The sequence below is a fragment of the Nipponia nippon genome, unplaced genomic scaffold, assembly GCF_047370975.1.
Source record: "Nipponia nippon isolate SJK-2023a ecotype South Korea unplaced genomic scaffold, ASM4737097v1 scaffold_4, whole genome shotgun sequence".
Taxonomy (NCBI): Eukaryota; Metazoa; Chordata; class Aves; order Pelecaniformes; family Threskiornithidae; genus Nipponia; species Nipponia nippon.
Window position 1 is genome coordinate 94,134,675 of NW_028262358.1, and position 21,934 is coordinate 94,156,608.

The 21,934-nt window shown below is 37.2% G+C and overlaps 1 protein-coding gene across 6 annotated transcripts in view; it reads right to left on the bottom strand.

Moving 5' to 3' along the window:
* COL19A1 (collagen type XIX alpha 1 chain) overlaps positions 1–21,934 on the bottom strand; it is a 208,568-nt gene that overhangs the window by 48,034 nt on the left and 138,600 nt on the right. For all 6 annotated transcript variants that reach the window (XM_087774800.1, XM_087774795.1, XM_087774797.1 and 3 more), the window contains 14 exons: positions 16,425–16,478; positions 11,853–11,915; positions 11,016–11,060; positions 10,035–10,070; positions 9,075–9,110; positions 8,913–8,966; positions 7,639–7,692; positions 3,761–3,814; positions 2,453–2,542; positions 2,123–2,167; positions 1,942–2,019; positions 590–625; positions 433–486; positions 291–344 (listed from right to left, as the gene is read on the bottom strand). In XM_087774800.1, the coding sequence (XP_087630926.1) occupies positions 291–344; positions 433–486; positions 590–625; positions 1,942–2,019; positions 2,123–2,167; positions 2,453–2,542; positions 3,761–3,814; positions 7,639–7,692; positions 8,913–8,966; positions 9,075–9,110; positions 10,035–10,070; positions 11,016–11,060; positions 11,853–11,915; positions 16,425–16,478 (753 nt within the window). The remainder of the gene's footprint in view (positions 1–290; positions 345–432; positions 487–589; positions 626–1,941; positions 2,020–2,122; positions 2,168–2,452; positions 2,543–3,760; positions 3,815–7,638; positions 7,693–8,912; positions 8,967–9,074; positions 9,111–10,034; positions 10,071–11,015; positions 11,061–11,852; positions 11,916–16,424; positions 16,479–21,934) is intronic.

Below are 21,934 nucleotides of genomic sequence, written 5' to 3' on the forward strand. Positions count from 1 at the left end.
TCTGAGGCTGAGGAGCACTGTGCCAAGTTATAGCCTGGCAGAAACTCTAGTATACAAACTGTAACACCTGAAAACAAGGAATTTATCCTGTATATGTTAACATGAGTTTAATTTATACTGCAATATAATAAAGTTAAAAAAAACCAACAAACCAAACCGAAGGATATAATAATTGAAAAATCAACTCATTTTAATCAAACAGACTTCTAGACTTGCTTGGTTATCTCACCTCTTTTAAATTTAAAATATTTGCATCAAAGCAAATGCACAAGCTGTCTATGTATACGTACAGGATCACCTGGAGGGCCTGGTAGTCCTGGCTTTCCATCTCTTCCTGGAGTGCCCTAGAAACAAATGTAAAATTTGATGGCCTTAAATCATTGACGAGGGACACATTACTTTTTGCTGTATATATAGAGAACTGCCACTTACATTAATACCAGGGGTACCTGGAGTTCCTGGTAATCCTGGGGGTCCCCTAGGGCCCTAAGAGCAGGAAAGGTAATTTAGGATTTAAGAATATTTTTCTTTTACTGTAAACTTCTTAAACTAATGTTTTTTTATATTATAGAGAAAACTTATAGCCTACCTGCACACCTGCTGATCCAGTTGGACCTATAGGACCCTGCAAGAAAACTCCAAATAATCAGTAGTTACACCTTTTGGGATAAGGGAGATGAACTTCATAAAAAATACTGAATGGGGGACATTGGTACAGTTCACATTGCAAGAAAGACTTGCTCTAAGGTTTGGCTTTAAATCCAGATCTAATTTGGCCAAAATTAGAGAATTTAAGATTTTGCTGAGGCCCATTTTTAAGGGCAAGTAATACCAAAGAATAATGATCTGTGGTGAAACTTGCTATTTAGCTAGGAGATTCATAAGAAAAGCTGATATTCAGTTGAATAAAAATAAATTAGATTATTTAAATATAAATGGGTAATTGCTTAAAATCAGATTTGAAAGTATTTTAATGGAATAAATTATTTTTAAGGATTATTATTTTAGATTAAGATCTCAGTGTGAATCTCTAGTCACCTTTCTCAAACATTTGCTCTCTGTACCTCAGTCCTGTCAATAAACTGAAATGTATCAGCTGACTATATTGGTCTGGACTGAAGAGAGATTGCCCTATTCACCACAGCAGACTTCATGTAATAACATGTACCACCTACCATCTATACCATCAATACATCAATTTTTTTACTGAATACTCTGAAGACATTGCAGATGGCTTTATTTAAAGGCAGTAGGAAGAAAGAAACCTGGGAAACAAGCTGAATAACTGAAACAGTTATTGCTATAGAAGTTATTTAGTATGAATGCTCTAGATACACTGCATCAACTTGCTTCATGTTTGAATTTAAACTGCACAGAAATGTGTGAAGCAAGCTGTGCAAAATCAGGACTTTCCTGTTTCCTGACATAGTATCTGGCACTGTGAGACTCTCATTCATACGCAGTAGACCTAAGCCTGTAATTAGCAGTCATCACAAATGCAAAAGCTAGGAGCTGATGCAAAGCCTTCCACATCTCTTCCATGTGTCTTTGCCCTTTCCAGTACCAGCAAGGATTTCAAAATGCCATCATCTACAATGTTGAGTATACCTCTTCTCTTGTACCAGTACTCAAGCTGGATTTTGCTGACGACTTCAAACAATTATTGCTTAGAAACAGACACAGTTAGTCTGAAGATGTCTCAACACCATCACTAGGAAGGTCATCTGTAAAGTAGCCCTTGACTCTTTCAGTTTTCCAAGGCTTCCATTTCTCACTTAGCACTAGATCTTTCTGGGTCTGGATAAAGGGAAAAGATGCTGAGTTGGGAGTCAAGTCAGAAGGGAGTTCATGGCATGCCTTTTCACTATGCTTTGTTTACTTGTTGCAGTTTCTCAGCGATGCACAGTGAGAAGCCCAAATTCTGGGTGTTGGTATACTTACTGGTGATCCCTGAATGCCTATTCCAGGGGGCCCCATCTCCCCAGGTGCTCCTTGTACACCAGGTAGGCCTCTTTCTCCCTGAGAAGGGTACAAGCCTTTCAGTTACACCAGGTCTGAAAATGTAAACCAGCATATTATCCTATTTTTTTTTTTAGAAACAGAAATAATATATTTTTTATACCTTTGGTCCCCGTGGACCTGGGTTTCCAGGAATACCAGTGGGGCCCTAGAAAAAAACCCAGGAAAAAAACAAAATATGTTTTGAAATCAAAGAGACTAGCTGAATTTTATTGCCAAAATTAGTCAGCAGGAGCATGTGTGAGCCTTGCACTATTTCTATACTACATTTTAGTGCACTTACAATACCACTATAACATATATTTCAATTTTGAAATTACATCAAAAAAAAAAAAACCTTGTTCTGATTTCTTTCACTGCACAATGATAATTCTTTAACAGTTGTCCCTACAAGAAATAAAGTAATAAAAGCCTTTTCAGATTATGGACTTACTGGTGTTCCAGGCAGACTTGGTCCAGGAGGTCCCACATCACCTTTTGGACCTGGATGTCCAGGCGGTCCCATAATCCCACCAGGGTCCCCCTACAAGATAAATTTGAATCACTAATTGAAATGTGAGAATTTTCTCATGAAAAAACTCTAAATATTATCAATGTTATCCTAGAAAGCACCAGTACTTTGAGAAGAAATAGAGAAGAAAAAAACCCCCATATTTTCCTTCAAAAAGTTACAGAAGAAGAGGAGGCATAAACCACACAACCACTAATAGTAACTAGCATTCTTGTTTCTTCCATGCTTGCAATGCATCTGATCCATGTTTCTTTGTCCCCAGGCCCCTAATATGCAGGTTGTCATTAAATCCTTCCAATTAATTCACAGTAACAAACTGTCTCTCGCCAGTTATCTATCCTTAGTGCTAAAACCCTAGTCTTCGCTGTATTCCTGTTTACACCTCTCTTTCTTACTTCAATGCATGCAGCGTCTCTTTCTCCACATCTCTGCAACTCCTCCTGCTTAGACAGGTGAATTTGTGCCTTTTATTACGCTGTCCTCTTGTCTCTTACGTGCTCCTGCATCATTCTCTGTGATTCTTTCTGAATCCACTACTTCCCATTTTGCAAGATGAATACATTTTTGTCATTGTTCCACGGTTATTTTCTTCTCCTGCCTTTTCATCAGCTCACTTCTTCAAACTATTAATGGATTTTATTAGCCCACAATGTATAAATACCATAACACATCACATAGCTCACAGTATGCCTGTATATCCTCTTTTCTCCCCTTCTCTACATTCAACATATACACACATACTATTTTTAACTCCTGCTAATGTAGATGATTCTAACTAAGGGATTTCTACACAGCAAAATACAATGCCATAAAAAGATCCCAGCCTATGCTCGCATCTGAGTATAGCTGCCCCAGTGCTCTGCCGAGGTGAATATGTCTGACTGTGAAGTGGGATTTTACACATTAGTCTGGTTAGGACACTACACTGAACAGGCTGTTCTGTGGTCAGGGCCTGAACTGACATTTCTGCACTGCACAGATTTGATGTAAGAGCCCAATGCAACCTCCTTGAAATATTACTGAAATTATGAATCTAAAGAGCAATTGGGGTTGCCAAATTGGCCTGCAGCATCTCTGAGGAACAGACAGGGGGCTGCTGCTTATACATTTTTAAATCAATTCATAAAGCAGCCACACAGATGCACTACAGAATGATGGAAGCTTACTTCAGAGATGACAGTCTAATATTCTCTAATATATCAAGCTTAATTAAAAACACTTAAAACATACCTTGTCTCCTTTAACTCCTGGGTTTCCTGGTACCCCGTGCTCTCCTGGTGAGCCCTGGAATTAATAAAAATATAACTGTACACTTTTATAGCTATTCCCTTAAAGATTATCTAAAATTACAGATGAAAATGAGTTTACATTGGATTATTTACTGTGCGCTAGTATTGACCCAAAATGTTAAAGAGTACAAGTTAATGAATGCTTCTTTAATCAAATATATGAATAATTTTTCTTTAAGTTGAAATGTAATAATCAAGACTATTTTCTGGACCCTATCAGGGCAGAATGGCAGAGACTGACAGGTTTACTTATTCAATTTCAAAATAATTCCAAGCCTTGAAAATAATTTTTTCAAGGAAGGTGGTAGCAGGTACAAATTTGAGTTTTAAATAAGTGTCTCATCTTTATAAGAATATATGGAAGTTTAAATTTACTGATTAGGGATCAGACATCCTGTCCTACCCTACCCCTTTTTGATATCGACATAAAATATATGCAGTCTATCTTCTTTCCTAAGGATTTATCAGATTATTTTTTCTTTGGTCGGACCAAGTTTAAGGGATATCTTAGGAAAGGAAAGAAGCAAGTCTTATCTGCTGGACGACTCTTCGATGACGTAAGTGAAAGTAAAACAATTTTCAAACTTTCATAATTTTCATCATGCTGCATAAGACAAATAATTATATTTGCTAATCCATAATGTTTCATCTTTAGAAGATAAAAAAAACCAACGAGCCTGGAACTCTATACGTGTTTCCATAATATCTTTAAATATATGTTTTTATATACTAGAATTGTGTGTACAAATAGGAGTCTTCAAGATCATCTATATCTAGGATCTACATATATTATATATAGTATTTATCTGTTCATAATGTCACTTGATCAAAGATCCAGCAGAACAGCAGTTTCAAAAGCAGCAATTACGAACTCAAGTGGGATGATGGCAACACAAGCAAACCAGAAATGCCGTATTCTGTTATTTTTCACGGTAAGATTGGGGATCTATATATAAACAGAAGCACAGCAGAAAAGGCTTACAAACTATTGTTATAGAAGACAGGTAAATTAGACACAATTTAAAAAATGTGTGTCTCAACTGAGTAGGAAAATAAGGTATAAAGAAATGGCCAATGAGTAACACAGTACAAAATGACTACATGCAGATTTGAATACTAGGGTTTTTTTTTTTCCCTTCCGGGAGCTGAAGATGCTGTACTCCAGCTGTCACTTTGCTTATATCCCTAAGACTTTTAACAGGTCAATAATAAAAAGCCTGCCAGCTGTGTACCACTCAGAATTGTATTTTAATATTAATGAAGAATATGACTTAAAAGTGTGTTCAAATTAAGAGTTCTCTTCCACAAAGTAGTCTCAGAGCACGTGTGGAAAGGCCTAAGACAAAATGCAGCAACACCAGCTCCTAGATGCTTCTGTTTGTAGGAATTAGATAAAAGACAAAACCAACCCACAGAGCAAAGATCAAAATCCCAGTCCTTTTCAGGCGAATGGCTTAACTGCTAGGCTAAAGCCAAGCTCTTCATTACCTGCTTTTCTTTGTCCGCTTCTTGGATTTAACCACTCAACCCTCCAAAATGGTACTTAACCATTTTATGGTTTACGGAGGAAGGGAGGGAGGAGAACCAGGGAAAGGGGGTAGGTGCCACTTGTTAGGTTATTTGACACCACCATTTGTTGTGGACTGAAACCTGATTTCTGTTTACACGGGGGATTAGGCAGAACATAGCTGCCTGCACACATAAAAAAGCAATTGCACCATAATTTGGAAGGGAGACAGGCAGCCACCTCCTCAGAATAGGCTTTCTGCTGTGTTAGGGTGTCATGTCAAATGCCCAGGGAACTTTCAAGCTTAGTATAATGGTGCCTAATAGTTTAAGGTGTTTCCTAGAGTATTCAGACTGGATTGAAGTTTTGCCTGTGCTCTTCCTGCCTGGAGGCACAAGGGTTATGGGCGTGCTGGATCTCAGGCGAGGCCCCTACCAGTTTGAGGGATCCCGACCGGTCAGCAGACCCATCTGCCTGTTGCCCAGCGGCGTAACAGTTACAGACACACTAAAACCCCCATGAAGAAGGCCCCCGTCTCCTTGACAAACCCCAACCAATTGGCAGACCTGAATGTGGGGCACACAAAAGCGTAGTAACTACGGACACATTCTCTGCTGAGACCCCCCGCTGCCTCGACAATCCCAACCCATCAGTTTTGCACCCACAGGCATACACTTTATGGGCACACTGCATCTCTGGTGAGGTGTGCCATCCCCCCCACTCCTCCTGGAGGGCCTTCCTCAACCAGCCATGATCTTGAGGTTCAGTAAACCATCTGCATCTTGCTTATGACACCATCTGACAGCCTGTAGTGGATCTGGATATTGAGGTTTATTTAAGAACCATTGAGATGAGAGCTTTTACCCTTCTTGATTATCTCGCACCCTCACTTGTTCCCCTGTTACTGTTATGTTCATTGGGTCCTGACTTCCCTTTCCAGCAGGAAGATTGCTGCTCATCTGGGATGGTCGGGCAGCAAGTTGTTTTGGTCTGTGCTGTGCAGCTGCTCACAGTTACCAGTCTCAGCTGTTAGTGGCTAAGGTCCCTGGCAATTATTTCCATGCATCTCCCTGATCTCCACGACCTTCTCCCACTTCCAGGACCTTTCGTCCAGCCAAGATCTTCCCCCTTCTTTCTTGAGAGAACACCTCTTTCCTTTCAGGAATCCTTCTATTTTGGCATCTCTTCTTCTGGGTACCCTCATCCCTCAGTTCTTGCCATCTAAATAGTCTATGTGCAGAAGCACAACAGATGATCAGCCTCCAAATTGGTGAGTCTGTCTCATGTCTCTTTATTAACTGGAGACCCCAGGATGTGTCACTTTTGTTTAGTCCAGGTGCTACCAAAATTTAAAAGCAGCCCCTACTGTTCCATGTAACAAGTAGTAGGCTTCTGCTTGAGAGTTCAACAGTTCAGGTTTTGACATTCTCGCATGAACACACAAACACATATTATCTGCCACCTGTCAGTGTTCACAGATTAAGCTATTTTTCACCTATGGCAACCATATAATGGCTGTAGGTACTTTATGATTGTCAGTAAGCCTCTGCACAATTAAATTGGAATATCAATCGACAATCATAATACTCTCTCATTCTACTTTCTGCAGAAGTATTTTAGTAATTTAATCTATTGAACAGTAATACAGTAGTTAAAAAAGGAGATTTCTGTTAAATTCTTTTCAACCAATACTTCTACTCTGGCTGAAGATTTTAATATTGTCCCTAGTTATAACGAAATTATGTCTTGCTCTGAATATGAGTTTTACTCATAAATCTGACCTAAATTCTAAGATAATAAACATAATTGTTTTTTCTGTTCATCTTATTAATCTTTACCCCTTTTACAGGAAGTAAAACAATTCAGAACAATACAAAATCATAGACAGAAATAAGGAAGGCCATGTATTTAAATCCTTGGGGTACTCTTACTTTCCCTGTTTCTTCTCATTTTGCTCACAGACACTGTCTTTTCCAGCTCACAATGTAACATTATTAAAACTCTGCTAGAGATTTCCTTCATTTTCACCTCCTCCTGTGAGATGAGTGACTTTTGTAGAGCTAATTATCTGGGAATCAGACAAATTAGTATTATCATTCTTACTTGTTCAGATGGTAACACAAGGACAAAAAGAACATAAGCAAATGGCAGAACTCTGTCCTGAGGCATCCCATACTACTGTGCTTTGACACCTGATTGCTATAGTACCACCCGCAAAAAGAGCACCTACGATAACTTGTGTGGTACTGCTTCACTGGCTAACTGTTCACATACCACACTTCTACAGCTTGGTGAAACTGCACAATACATACAGCTTCTCCTGGCAGTCCCCTGGGTCCGACAGGTCCTGGAGGTCCTTGCGGTCCCTGTGAAATGATATAATACACGCTTGAAGTAAAAGTCAATACACCTGTTGTAATTCGGTGTAAAGCGTTCTCATATATAAATGGATTAAAACATCTGGCACTAAGAATTATCTTCTACATGGAGTAAGAAGTACAGAGTTTGCTCATTCTCCCTTAATCTAACATTTAGTCCAATAAATCTTTGGGACTGATATGTACAAAATCCAAAGTATGTATACAAAGCAAATACAAGTAAATACAAAGGCACTACCTAAAGGGAAAAAGAAAAAAAAAAAAAAGTAGCAAATCAAGACTTTCTCCCTCAAGGGACAGATCTAGCAGTGATTTTTTAACTATGTGGTAGGTGTTCCTTCTCTTTTTGGAACAGATCTCATCAGAAGGACTCCAGAGCACTGAAAGAAAAGGGGATTAAGATGCAGAGATAAAAGGATGACTTGGTGGAAACCCTAATGATCCTTTGGATCTCTATGAGCCTCTTCTGGAAGGTATACAGTGTGAAGGTGAGCTAGATTTCCACCGCAGTAACAATTATTTCAGTAGCTCCTACCATGGAAGGACATTAGCCTCCAATGACCAGTCTAAGGAGTTAGAGTGGAGAATCATTTTTAAGACCACAGTTTCGTGGACCCTATAGCTGCATCTATTCACCCTGGGACTTCTTTTGACAATCTAAGGAATTTGGGTACTATCATATCCAACATGAATAGTGTTGGGTGGAGGTTACATTTTCACAGTTTCCAGTTCTACCTTTATTTGATACAATTCAAGGCATCATGAGAGATTCTCAAGAACATTTGTGCTTCAGTTACTTTCTTCAAAGCAAGGCAATGACTACTTTGACATTACCTGCAGTCTCATAGGATTAAACATAGGAACCACGAATGTACTGGCAGTGGTTACTCCTTGCCTCACTGATGGATAAAGAGAATACATCCAGCTACCGGTGGATTTGTAATTGCAAAATGGGTGCTCATATTCTTGAGTGACCAAATAACATTTAAGCTTTGCATAAGTATTCCTTGCTGACTGATGATGAGATCAACAAGAATTGTATGAACTAGAAGTAAAATAGCCATGATCCACGCACAAACTTTTGATATAAACTATTTGCGCTCTCTGCCCTTTAGTACTAGCTAAAGAGCTGCTAGCATTCAGAGTCCTTTTATATAACAGCATAGAATGTAATGGCTGTTAATACCACAAAAATACCTTTCACCTACCTTTGATCCTGGATTTCCAGTAAGACCAGGTAGTCCAGGGTCTCCTGTTTCACCCTAATGATATTGTTTGAAAAAAAAAATAAATCCAAATTTACTGTTATGTCTCCCAGTATCAGCTATGTACACCAGTGATGTATATAGTGTGTACACGTCAAAAAATACCTTATTTCCTTTTGATCCCTCCATTCCAGTTTCTCCCTAAAAATAGCAGGTACAACCACAAGAAGTTAAAACTTTAACTAAGATCAAGTAAGAGTTTAATTTGCTACCTTAAAATATTATTTGCAAACTATATTATTTTTGCAAACTTAATAAATATTGAGAAAGCATTAAAGAACTTCTGATGCCTTGTGCAAACTCTGAAAGGCATTCCTCTTTCAAACTAATTCTGTTTGCAGTTTTTCCTAGTGTTTTAAAGAAAAATTCTTTGAAAACACCATATTTGCTTAAGAGTTTCTCCAGTCTAATGCCTATTCTTCACCGCTAAATCTCTACTGGTGACACAGTATTCATCTCCGAAACCACATATTATTACAGTATGCCTTATTTTGGTTATTATAATATGTTAACCACAAGTATCTGAGAAACTCTCAATTGTGTATTAAACAACATAATTAGCTTTTCATAAGAGAGGACAATAGTTAATTAAAAATAAGCAACACATGTAAACAGACTCTTACAGAATGAATGTTCTGAAAATACCCCCCAAAATAACAAAAAAATTAGGCACACATAAAATGGCTGTAAGAGAACTGCTTGATGTTAAATGCCACACTGGAAACTGGTAAAACAACTAAAATAACACAGTTCAGCCCACATATAATTTTGTGAAATAACTGAAAGAAAGAACCTTCAGGGAACAAAAAAAGGGTGTACTTTAAGCTCAGTTCATGGACTGTATCAACTACAGAAATGCTGAAGAACAGGGCATCCCTGTTTTTCATTTATAACCTGTGTGAACTTGATGCATATGTAAGAAGGAGACAATACAAACGCTGTCCTACATAATCACTGAATCTAATGAAAGTGTATAAAGAAAAGAATTACATCATGAACACAGTATGAAAATCATATCAAACGTAAATTATTCACATCAACAGTTCAAAACATAGCTATACTTACTGGATCTCCCTTGTCCCCTTTTTCAGAAGGTTCTCCCTATGGAAACATGGCGAAGAGATTAACACAGATTTATTTCAAATGGTAAATAGTACATATGTCTGGGTTTGGTGAAGAGTCCTTGAAAAATGTTGGGGTTTTTTTAAACCTATATAAAATATATGGGCTACAAAAGTTTACTTGAAGGATGATGTTGATTTAATGACAAGACCATGACATGCATGATCCTTTCAAGCAGGAGCACAAGGAAGGGTCAGGAACATGAACTAAAAAGAGTGATCATACGTACAAATTTGACAAATTCTCAAACACAAGTGCTTTATAACACACAAAATCATGAATCTGTCATATTGACAGAGTAAAAAAAGTTTCTGCCTGCATGAAAACTGTTTCTACACAAGGATATGACAAAAAAAAACCAAAAAACAAACAACTGGAAGCCTAACAGCTGAATAGCAAAATGCCACACATTCCTACAAAAACACAACACACACCTGTTCACCAGTAACATCCCCCCCCCCCCCCCCCCCGCCCCGCTTCCTTCTGGAAAGTTTAAGCTTAAACTAAAAGATATTAAATTAGGAATTTTATTTATAAATTTTAATAATTTAAAGACTCATGTTTTTTCACATAGATATTGAAGATCACATTTGTAACTTGAAAAAGTATGAATGGTTTCTAATTCGTGGCAATCACTGGTCATAAACTTATATAAACATAATTTTAAACTGGTATTTAGTAAAAGTCTGAATGTGTTTAAAGTTAAGGACTTTGTGAGCTGTTGGAACAGGGAAATTTACTTGCATACATAAATACTCTCCCAAGGAAGGGCTTGAGTAAATTACTAAGGAAATTCAGAGAATTACAGCTTTTCCTATGCCCAAATATTATTTCTTGATCCTGAGTATATTTGCCAAGATTTGATTCATAATCAGTACATTCAGCCACCTTCTAGTATCACACATAAGCAAGGAATTAATTTACCTTTTCTCCTTTTGCACCGGTCATTCCCAATTCTCCTTTTTGACCCTTTTAATAAAATAAATTATACTTAAAACCTTTTATATTCTAACAAATGCAAATAAACTCCTCCTCTCCTTCAACTGTACTTTGTTCTGTATCGGGTACAAAACTTTAACTTTTATTGCAATGGAAATCTGAGATTTAAACACCTGCAAATTAATTTAAATGTCTGTTTTCTATAGCAGATCTGCAGGCTTCTCAATAAAAACCAGCACCCATCCTGTGACATATCCAGAGCACTTGTCTGTTTTCTTCCAAGTTTAAAAGGCATCCAATTGTTAAAAATTCATTCCACTGTTTAAACAGGAGAGATGCCTATAAACAATACACTGTCATATGGTGTGGATTCAGAATTTGGCCTCCACATAATTTTTAGAGGCTGACTATAAGTATTTTTGGTATAGCAAGTCCCACCATTACAGAGAAACTGCTTTAAATATTCATGATTTCTTTGAAAAATATTTTCTGATTTTCAACTTTTTAGAGTCTTTTCCCCTAACCAGCAAGCCAGCTCATTTGACTTCTCCTCAGACAGTGTTACAGAAAGCACACATAATTCTTCCTGCATTTTCCCTTTCTGGTTATCATATATTAGAGGAGAAAGGCTCATGTGCTGCACCTGCAGGATAGCACGATGACTTGGATATTGGACTACACAGACCAAAGAGCCAGTCATGTCTAAAATCTATTCCTTTAAAGGCCACGTGATAAATCAAATAAAAGATACTGTGTTAAGGGTGGCAGAGACAGGTTAGACAGGCACTTCGAAATTTCTCCAAATTCATCCAAAATGCTTACAACATCTCCCTTCTGGCCTTTAGGTCCAGGGGTCCCAAGTAATCCTAGTAGTGTTGTATCACTCTGGGAAGAAATATCACCACAAAGATCAGAGAACAGAACATGTCACCATCTATTTACAGTAACAATTTGTCTACCATAACAATTTCATGTAATTTACCAGTATGTAAATTCAGAAGTCCTAATTTACTGCTAGAAAGGGATACTAAATGCCTACGCAGTACATCTAAGTAATGTATTGCAGCAACACATCCTTCGTCATGCATTCATGCTCCACTCAGACTAGCAGATGAACAAAAGCAGAAAAAGGAATTGTCTATGTTGAATATTGCTATGCAAATTTGTGATTTTTTTTTTCTTAACTCAAAGAACAGAACATATTTTTATGCTCATTATTACAGTACATTTCTCAAGTATGTTACAAAAGAACAATAAAAATCACTTCTCTCCTATGACAAAAACACAAGCTTTTTACTTTTGAGCAGCATGAAATGTAAAATAGAACTAATTTAAGTCTACTACAGCAGTGAGACAGGAGGAGAGGGAATGAATGTGATCAACAGGCTCCTCATACTGCTCCTCAAAGAAAACAGACAAATTTAAGGACCAGGGGCTCATGTTGTATACTTGCTCAGGTATTATTGCACTGCATCTATTTACTCTTCTGTACAAGATAAAGACACAATGAAATACAAAGCAAAAGGCGTCCTCTTCACAAAGCCAGGCTCAGACTACCTAAGGGGAACATGTTTTCTTTTAATGACAATGCAAAAAGCAACAAAACCAATGACCCTGAAACTTGAGCTCGAGTCTGGACCCAAGGAAGTCAAGTCCTAGAACATTTGCCACTGGGCTGAACGGGAACCTGAGCAAGCCAGCTCCCCTTGCCACGTCACAGTTTCCGTAGCTCTAAAATGGGAGAACATCACGACGAATAAAAGTGCCATTTACACTCTGTTAATATTTTCAGAAGTTGCTAACTGAATATAACCTGAATAAAATGCATGATTATTTTATAAATGTTAATGTCCTGAAGGATCTTCTTCAGTGTTTAGGGCTTGTAACACTGTTACTACTCTAATTATCAAAATCAGCTCCAGAGCAAGAGGCAGATACCCAAAGAAGGGAACCTGAGTATTGCTGAGAGGTAGTTGACTACGGCTTGACTGAGAACTATCTAGGTGTCTGGTATTACGAGTATACCTTAAGTTATGATTTATTCCGAGTTGACCATTTATTTGGCATATATGGAAGAAAAAAAAGGGTGTTAGACCAAATAACTTCTTTTATGCTCTTTGCCTATTTATAGGTCATTTGCTCTTTACAACAAAATGTAAGTAAAATATGCCAAAGGAAAAAAATATTAGAAAAATAATAATGAATTATTCAAGAATAATCTATAATCATTATGAATTATATTGAATTTGAAACACTTCCTGAGTAGATTGTGATGTAGTTTCAATTGTTTTGTGTTGTTGTTTCATTTTTCATTTTTATATGTTGGAGAACATTTTAGATTAAACTGATCTGTATGCCCTATCCAAAGATGTTTAGAAGCATGTTTGACTGAAGTGACTTTATATCTATGTACAGAAAACAGGCAAGTAAAAAAGATGACAAGCAGAGGTCTTGAAAGCCCAGGCAAAGGATGGTAACAGAGGCCTCAGAGTGTACAAACATAAATAACGAAGCATCATTTACCAGTCACTGAAGGAACATAACCTACAGAGCAGGGCAGAACCAGTTTCTTGGCATAATGAAGAGAACAAAATGCATGTATCGAACACATGCAAAGCATCTCATTTGCGCTGAAAGCGCAAAAAACATAACAAGAAGGAATATAAAAATAGTCACACGCCTTGCAAGAACAGGCACAAAGAAAGAACGATGAGGGAAGAAATGCTCCAGCACTGTCTCCCACCCCATTAAGGATGAATGCTACTACTTATCCTCAGCAGGTTCCCCTCACCTTCATTTAAGAAAGACTGCTGTTCTTGGTTTGCCATTCAGAACAATTTGCTGCTGCACTCAGCAATCATATTCATACTCTTTCACTGTATACATGGATCAAGTAAATTATGCTTTTAAAGACTTGCACTCCAGCCTCCTTACATGATAAGATGGTTGATACTGAGCCAGAAAAAGCTTGGTTGCAACAAATTATATAAATACACTGAGCAATTACAACTACTCATTGATACCACACAGGAATCAGAAGAATTGCAAATCATCTGCTAAGAAACAGAGGAATTGTAGAAGACATTATTAATTATGATGGGTCTTAAGATCTTTCTCACTGATCCCCCACATTTCTTGGTAGCAGTTTCTCATGTTTCCTAGAAACACCAATGCAAAGAAGCCATACTAATATCCTCAGAAAAAAAAAAAAAAAGAAGATATTAAAATCTCTATAGCAACAAAAATGTGGTCACAATTTAAACACTTTAAAAAACCAAACTGAAAGAAGACTTTGGGAGATCCTTGAGAACATGCATAAAATGTTGGAAAATGACAAGACTGTTTCCTGTGGGTAAGGAATCTCAAAAACCTCAGAATATCACAGAAATATCATCTTACAAATGCAAATAATTGAGGCACATTGCAAATTATATACCGGAATGTGAAAGACTGCTTGGTGCCTCCAAGGTGCAGTGAACAAAATCAGCACTCATCATACTATGTAATAGTGTGGGGAAAAAAGGAAAGTCAGTGGTGCATACTTCTGTCTAAATGAATAATCAATGGCAAAGCCTTGTCTTTGATGACCTCTTGGATGTCTTTGTCTTGTCCTTGATGGGAATATGCCATTCCCATCATAAAATGCATAGAAACTAATATGTTTGCTGTAGCAGTCAGAGACTTAAGTTGACTCTAGGAAGATCTGAACACGTAGTTACAAAAAGTTCACATATTTAAAACCTGCTACTTGAATTAGAAAGCTATCTCTTCTCTCATCTGAAACCAAACAGCATTTCCTTGTTGAACAGTTAATTGCTCATGACAGAGTCATTAAAATCTCCAAACTAGACAGCTGAAGGAAGAAGAAAGTTGGTAAGCTGTACGGGATTTAAAAGATGATTAATTTATAGACACAGAGCAGCTGGTCTACATTTTTCCAGAATATTATTAATTAGGAAATATAAGACACCTTAGGAACTCTTAGAGCCTTACAATGATAAGAAACGTGATTTTTGGAGACAGATGCTTGCCAGTTCCTGAAGATCACCACTGTTTGTATTTCCTCCTGCAGAATTAACCTTAAAGGGTCTATCAGGGTAAAAGAGATTAATAGTGCAGAGGCAGGGAATGAGTTACAAGAAATATGATATTGATAGAAGAAGCAGGGCTGGTATCAGTGAAAGCTGTCTTTGGCAGGAAAAAGAAACTGGTAAGAAAATGAAAGGTATAAACCCAAAATATAGAAAACTTCAACACATGCATGTGAAATGGCAAACCAAAACCAGAAACTAAGTCTCCAGATATGAAAATGTCCCTGTCTAGGACAGCATATAAAAGTATGCTTAATTCCTAATGCATGTTCTAAGGTGATATACAGATTTGGAATGGATTAAGTATCAGAAATATCAGAGAAATCACTTCAGTGATAAAAGCAACTGGAAAGATACTTGACATGAATTTCATTCCAGAATCTCTATTCAAAAAAAGATTTTAGTACTCATAGGGGTATGTTATATAAGAAAAATACCCTGAATTAACCTGCTCTTTATAGTTATGTATTTTAATATTAAAAGAAATGTATGTCTTCCAGGTTTAACCTGCATGACTTAAGGTGTGATACACACAGTAACCTTTGTATTAAGCAAATATTCCTGTAATAGTGCTTCATCAGTCTTTGAATGAAATATGATTTTCTAATCAGGTAAGTTACGTACTCACTTTGGCATCAATTAAGAAAACCTGCATGATCTTTGAATTACGATGCCTTACAATGGCAGACACTACCACTGCTTAAATGGTTTGAAAAATCTGTGGTAAGAATTTAAAAACTCTATCACATAGAACACTGTCCTACGCAATTTTAACTTTTTTCTATAAAGAGCTCGTAGCTGCAGAGGTTCTATAATTAAGACAATATTTTTATTAGTCTATAATACAAACATAAGGACAATTCTTATGGATTGCTAACAGATCTTTTAAAATGATGCCTCCTTGTCTTTCTATTCTACTCTTAGGATCACGAGAAAGTAGGTCAAAAAAGAAAAAATGTCATGTACGGATTAGAGCAATTAGGTTTAGAAATGGGGAGCTGGTGCTTTACGCTAACAGCTAGGTGGTCCACCCACCTCCTTTCTGAGTTATACCAGGCAAAAATACGTGAGTAGAAGATGGATGGGAGGTAAGATACATGGCAGCAGGACAGATGACACAGTAGGTATGTGATTGGAGTGTGGACTGAGACTATACAGGGATGCAGAAAGGGGACAGGGAAGGATCTACCTTTTGGATTACGTTGGAATGTGGTTTGCAGGGATCAAAACTGTGGTCATTTCTACCTTAGATACTTGTTAGTTATAAACACACACACACAGACACTATGTCAAATCTCCATACCTCATTATAATGCTTGTTCCATGAATCAAGAATTCCTTTTAGTCCAGAAGGACCCTATATGGAAAAACATGCATCAGAAGGTCATTTTAATTTAAGTAATGTTATGTTTACATACCTGTATTCAAAGGGCAGTGGTCTTGTAAAAGGGTTTAGATTTAATGTTAGATTTTTATTTGATTATACAGTAAATTATTTTCTGTAAGCTTATTATATCATTTTTCAGACACGGAGGAGAAGCAGAGTCAGTTTCTAAATGCCTGAGTTTTGACAACTGGCAGCTTCTTTTGGAGTGAATCAGTCTGTCAGAGAAGTCAGAGGTGACACCCATATCAATTTTAATATGAATCCCTTCTGGTATGAGCAACATCCTTGTTCTGCAGCATTTTAAAACTCTTTCCACTAACTCAAAGCACAAGTTTTGATGTAGAAGCAGCTCCTAGTGTGAGTGAACAGCTAGATTTTTAACTTAGAGTACAGAAAGTGAAATTGAGGAATACCAGAATTCTCCAAAAGATTAATTTCCTACTTTTATTAGCATTGCAAGTTTACACTTATACACACACCCTTCATCAAGAATTTCAACAACAGGGAAGGAACTTCCTATGCAAATGCAGGCTTAGGATGGAGAGATTAGAAAACACGCGCTTGGGAAAAATAAAACATTTTTAGACAAAATCTGCCATAAACCAGGCCCTCAATGAGATTTTTAAGTGTTGTAAACCAGGGCAGAACACAAAAAGTTCAGCCAAGATCTTATGAACTAAAACTCAGTTAAATTTACATATTAGCATAGTAACTCTCTTTAAGTTGAAATTTTCACATCATGCAATATGAACTACAGCCACTCATGATGGCTGTAAGAAGCATTTGACTACATTAATAAGATTACAATATACTCAGTTAAGTCACCTGGTCTGAATGACCTGCATTTAACAGAGACAGGGCACAAAGGCAACTCTCCTCCTCTGGGGCTTTTTATAATTACAGAAAATTTACCCTCTGCAGCTTTTGCGTTAGTGGGGAAAATGTAGCTGGCATACATGCACCCTAAAGATTGCTTTAGGAAACTGAAAATTCTCTTTGCTTTTGAAAAGGGTTGTTCCTCAAAAAAAATGGAGGCTGTTTAGCAGTCAGAGATGCTATATTAGAGATTAGTCAGAGTTTTTATTGCACATTTTAATTTTGTATAAGGTCTTCGTTAATTGTTTTATGTGCACTGTTATTATACATACACCACACTTACAACAGAAATACTCCGGTGTTATGCATCATAACAAGAAAACAGCTTTCTACACTTTCAGAGTAAGAATCTATTGAAAATTTCTCCCATTTTCATGCTTAATGACCTGTAAAACTATTACAGGAAGTCAGGGATCAGAATCACTTCTCACCCAAGATACAAATTGGTCAAGATGAAAACATGATTGCTTTCAACTGGTTAAGACTTTCATAACAAGAGCTGCTGTCAAATTCGGAGCAGTGCAGCAGCAAGACTCTGAAGTATTCCTAGAACAGTTGAAAAACTTTCTATCCATTGATTTCAGCTAGAGATCCAAAGAAAATATGGAAATGCTATGTATTTTGGGTCAATATAAGCTAAATAACTGGACACTATACTTTTCTAAGGAGGACCTCAACTGTTTACTACTTCAGAGTTGCTGCTGTATAAACCACGAGGCAATTCAGGGAAAAAGATGATGACAGGAACAGCAATGATTTTGTCACAGGTGGCATTCCTCGTATCTGATAATTTCACATGTGTATAGAAGATGCTGCTTGTGAACTGAATATGACAGACAATCCTTGGTATTCGATACCTTTGCATCACGGTACCAGTTGTAAGAATCACTATGACATAGTAAATGGATTTGTGGAAGCAGCGTAGTTCAACCTTTAGAAAATAACAGCTCCCATGAGTAAGGGAACTCTGACTATGGCTGGAAGGAGAAACGATACTGTCACAAAGCTGAAACTGAAAAGCATTTCTGTTTTCAGAAAAGCATCATTCCTGGGTGGTATAGATTAGTGTTGTTTTAAGAATAACCAGCTTTACACAAAGAATATTAGGTCTTCACAGATGTTATAATTATCACAGTAGTTTAAATGCATTTGTGGGTGGACAATTAGTAATAAGGAAAACCTCTGCCTAGGAGGCATGCTCTTGTCCCATCACCAGGATATGGTAAGAACACGGAGCCTTACAGCAATGACTCATGAAAACTGAAGGCGGCTTTCTTTCACTAATGCAACTATTCCGCATAATTTCTCTTGGCACCTTTGGAGGGGGTTTAGGAGAGACCATAGACAATTTCAAAACAAGAGACTTGTAACTTGCTCTCCTCCAGGAGGCTCACTCTTCAGGAAGCTAACTTTTTCCCAACACGTACAATTCCTGCGTCTCTGACTGGGAGTAACGAGTCTCGAGGCTGGTTCCCAAGTCCCAGTAGCAGGCTACGCTGATGAGCGATTATCAAAAGCCTGAGAATTACCACAATCTAAAGTACTTGCGTAAAAAGTAAGACACCAGTTTGGTGAGATTGATTATGTGATAAAATGAGACAGCTACTTCGAGGATGCATATCCTGAGGGTGGTATCATTTGGCTCCTATGTAATCATATTTTGAAGAGTTCTGACAAAGCATTTAAATGAGGTAGGTCATGATTTGCATTCTGACGGCAAAGCCTTTTCTGGCAAGATGCATCTGCCCTGTAAGAGTACGCAGAATGGCAAACACACAGCAGAAAATCATTCTGTGAAACCCTGATGGCTCTCCTTACCAGTAAAAGTACTTCCCTTGAGGTACTGAACTTCAAAAAGGTGAGAAACAGAACCATTATTCTGATTAACCAAAAAGACTGCTACTTCCATGGGGGAAAAAATTCAGTCTGATGGAAACCAAATAATAAAAGAGAGACAAGCACAAAGTTTCCATGGAGTCTGAAGGTGTAAAAAACTAGGAAGATGTTAAAGCCAAATTAAAGTCAAATAGGCAAATGTTATTAAAACTGATGGATAAGTCAGTAAGACCTGTCAAAACATTATTGTAGCATACCAGAACAAGACAAGTGTGTTCTGAGCCTTCATCACTAAATTATGAAATACGATCCTATGTATTTTACTGTGATTACATTGTTACGGAAAGCCAGTGGTACTTAAATATTAGGGGACATCAGGAAGATTTGTAAGCCTCATGAAACATTACAGGTGCCTCGCTTCCTTTTTGTTCCCCAACATCAGAAGAGATACAAGGCCATAAATTTTTCCATTAATTTTATTTCAGAAGTGAACTGTCACTTCAAACTTACGTTGAAAAATAAGATAAATCTAGTCATGATGTTTTGACTGAGATGCTCACTCAATTCTGATTTCTAAAGTTAATGGCAGAATTTTTACTTTGATATCCATATTAAAGATGGCAATCCAGAACTGGGACTGAACAGTGATGACACTGCCTACTTACTAGATGTTTCAGTTTCAACACTGTAATCCTGCAGTGTCGAATCCTTGAATCCAGAATCCTTGCAGGAATCTGTAATCCTGCAAGCAGTCAAAAATAAGAATTTATCCTTCCTTCTCATTTGCCACCATGTTGTTTCTTTTACTGGTTTTTCACAAATGAAACTGCTGCAACCACACAACCCAGGAAGGACTGAATGCTGTGTCTGCCACCAATCCCGACCTCTTAGATATTATTTGTACATCAAATAAATAATTTTTGACAAAATGGAAAGGCTTTGTACTTGTCACAGTTTTGAAAAACAGATATAACCTCAAAAAAACCCAAACTGTCTTGTGACTAATGCAGTCAAAGGGAACTTATGGCAATTGGGTTGCATTCTTGACTATGCCACAGCCTTTGTGGTACCAGAGGTAAACCATCTCTCTTAGTCTTTTAATTTTCAAAAACTGACATAAATTTAGTAATTTTATCTTTCCATCATTCTTTCTAAAATATAACTAATAAAATGAGTGTACAACAACAGAAAACACTTTTATTCGAGTGTCTTCCTAAACTCTAGTCTCTTTCTTCCCTTCCACACTGTTTCTCTCCACTAATATAGCTGCATAATCCACTCTGAAGCCTCTATAGACAAAAAAAGAACTAGTAGTATTGGTTTGCCAGTGGAGAAGCAATGAAATTAACAGGAGTTGAAGAATTACTGTACAGGCAATTTCTAGCTTTTGAATGAGAATTTTGCACATCTGCCACTTTAGATGTTTTTCAGACTTGCTGCTTTCGAAATACCAGTGAAAAGCTCACTTGAGCAGGGTTTCCTTTTTCTTTTTTAATATCAAGTTGTGTAATTGAGGGAACTGAAGCACACAGAGAGTACAGTTGTATGAATAAGAAAAGAACTGAAAATGTGTCCTGATTGTTTTCCAAAATTACAAACAGGTTTCAGATGTTATTTCTACAGACAAGGCAGGAATAGAAATACAGGTGCTTAAAAGGAAATAGCTCCAAACTGTGAAATTACTGGAGTTTATAATACATTTTTCTCCCTTAACTTTTATAGTTTGTCTGCATTTCTGTACAAATGAAACTGCTGAAAAAGTCTATGCAGTCTCACAGTCCATGCAGTAAAACCTGTAACAAGTAAATTGCACTGGTTGCATCGCAAGAACAGGCCATTTCAGAGAATGCAGCAGTGCAGGTGACTCAGTGTAATCACTTTATCCATCTATTTCAGATCTGTGCCTGCCCATTAAAATAAAATACTGTTTTTCTGATTACTACAACGTAAAAAATCATGAAACTCATCAGTGCAGATGTGCAATATTGTACAACTATTCCAAAGAGCAAATGGAAAGAATGATGAAGGTATGATATCTGCCGGAATAGAACACATTAAATAAATTACATTTTGATATGGATTTAAAAAACTTAAATGCATAGAAACAATCAATATGACCAACCTTTGTCAGCCATTCCCATCCTACCACGTAAGCATTTCCAATATTCTTCTACAAAGCAGCTGAAAAGTCCAGGAATACCAGAAATGATACTGACAATTTTCACTTATCATTGCTTTAATTTTCTGTTTATTGTAATTAACTGATAACATTCATTCACTTTCAAAGTATTGGTAGAGGAATGACAGTATTTCCTGAGGCAGAGGAAATGAGATTTCCAAGGCAAACTGCTGGCTACTTAAGATAACCAGTTTGGTGGCACTGACATACATACTGAATAACAAGAGACCAAAAGGGTATGGAATTAAATGAAGAAATTCAAGTAGTCTGTGAACTTCTCCACTGCCTCACATGCAACACAAACAAAAATGAAATCCTATTTTAATTTAAGACTTTAAGGAGTAACACAAAGCTAATCTTCCAAGCAAGAACAGTTGTGAAGATAAAAGATACGAAGTTCCGCCCCTTGCAAAGGTAAATGAGGAACTAAACGATGAGCTTCAAGGGCTATAGCAATTGTGAAATAAAGCTAATCTGGTTGCAAACAATAACTTTGGACATGTTGGTAGAAAACAGCAGGCTTAAGAGGATGAAT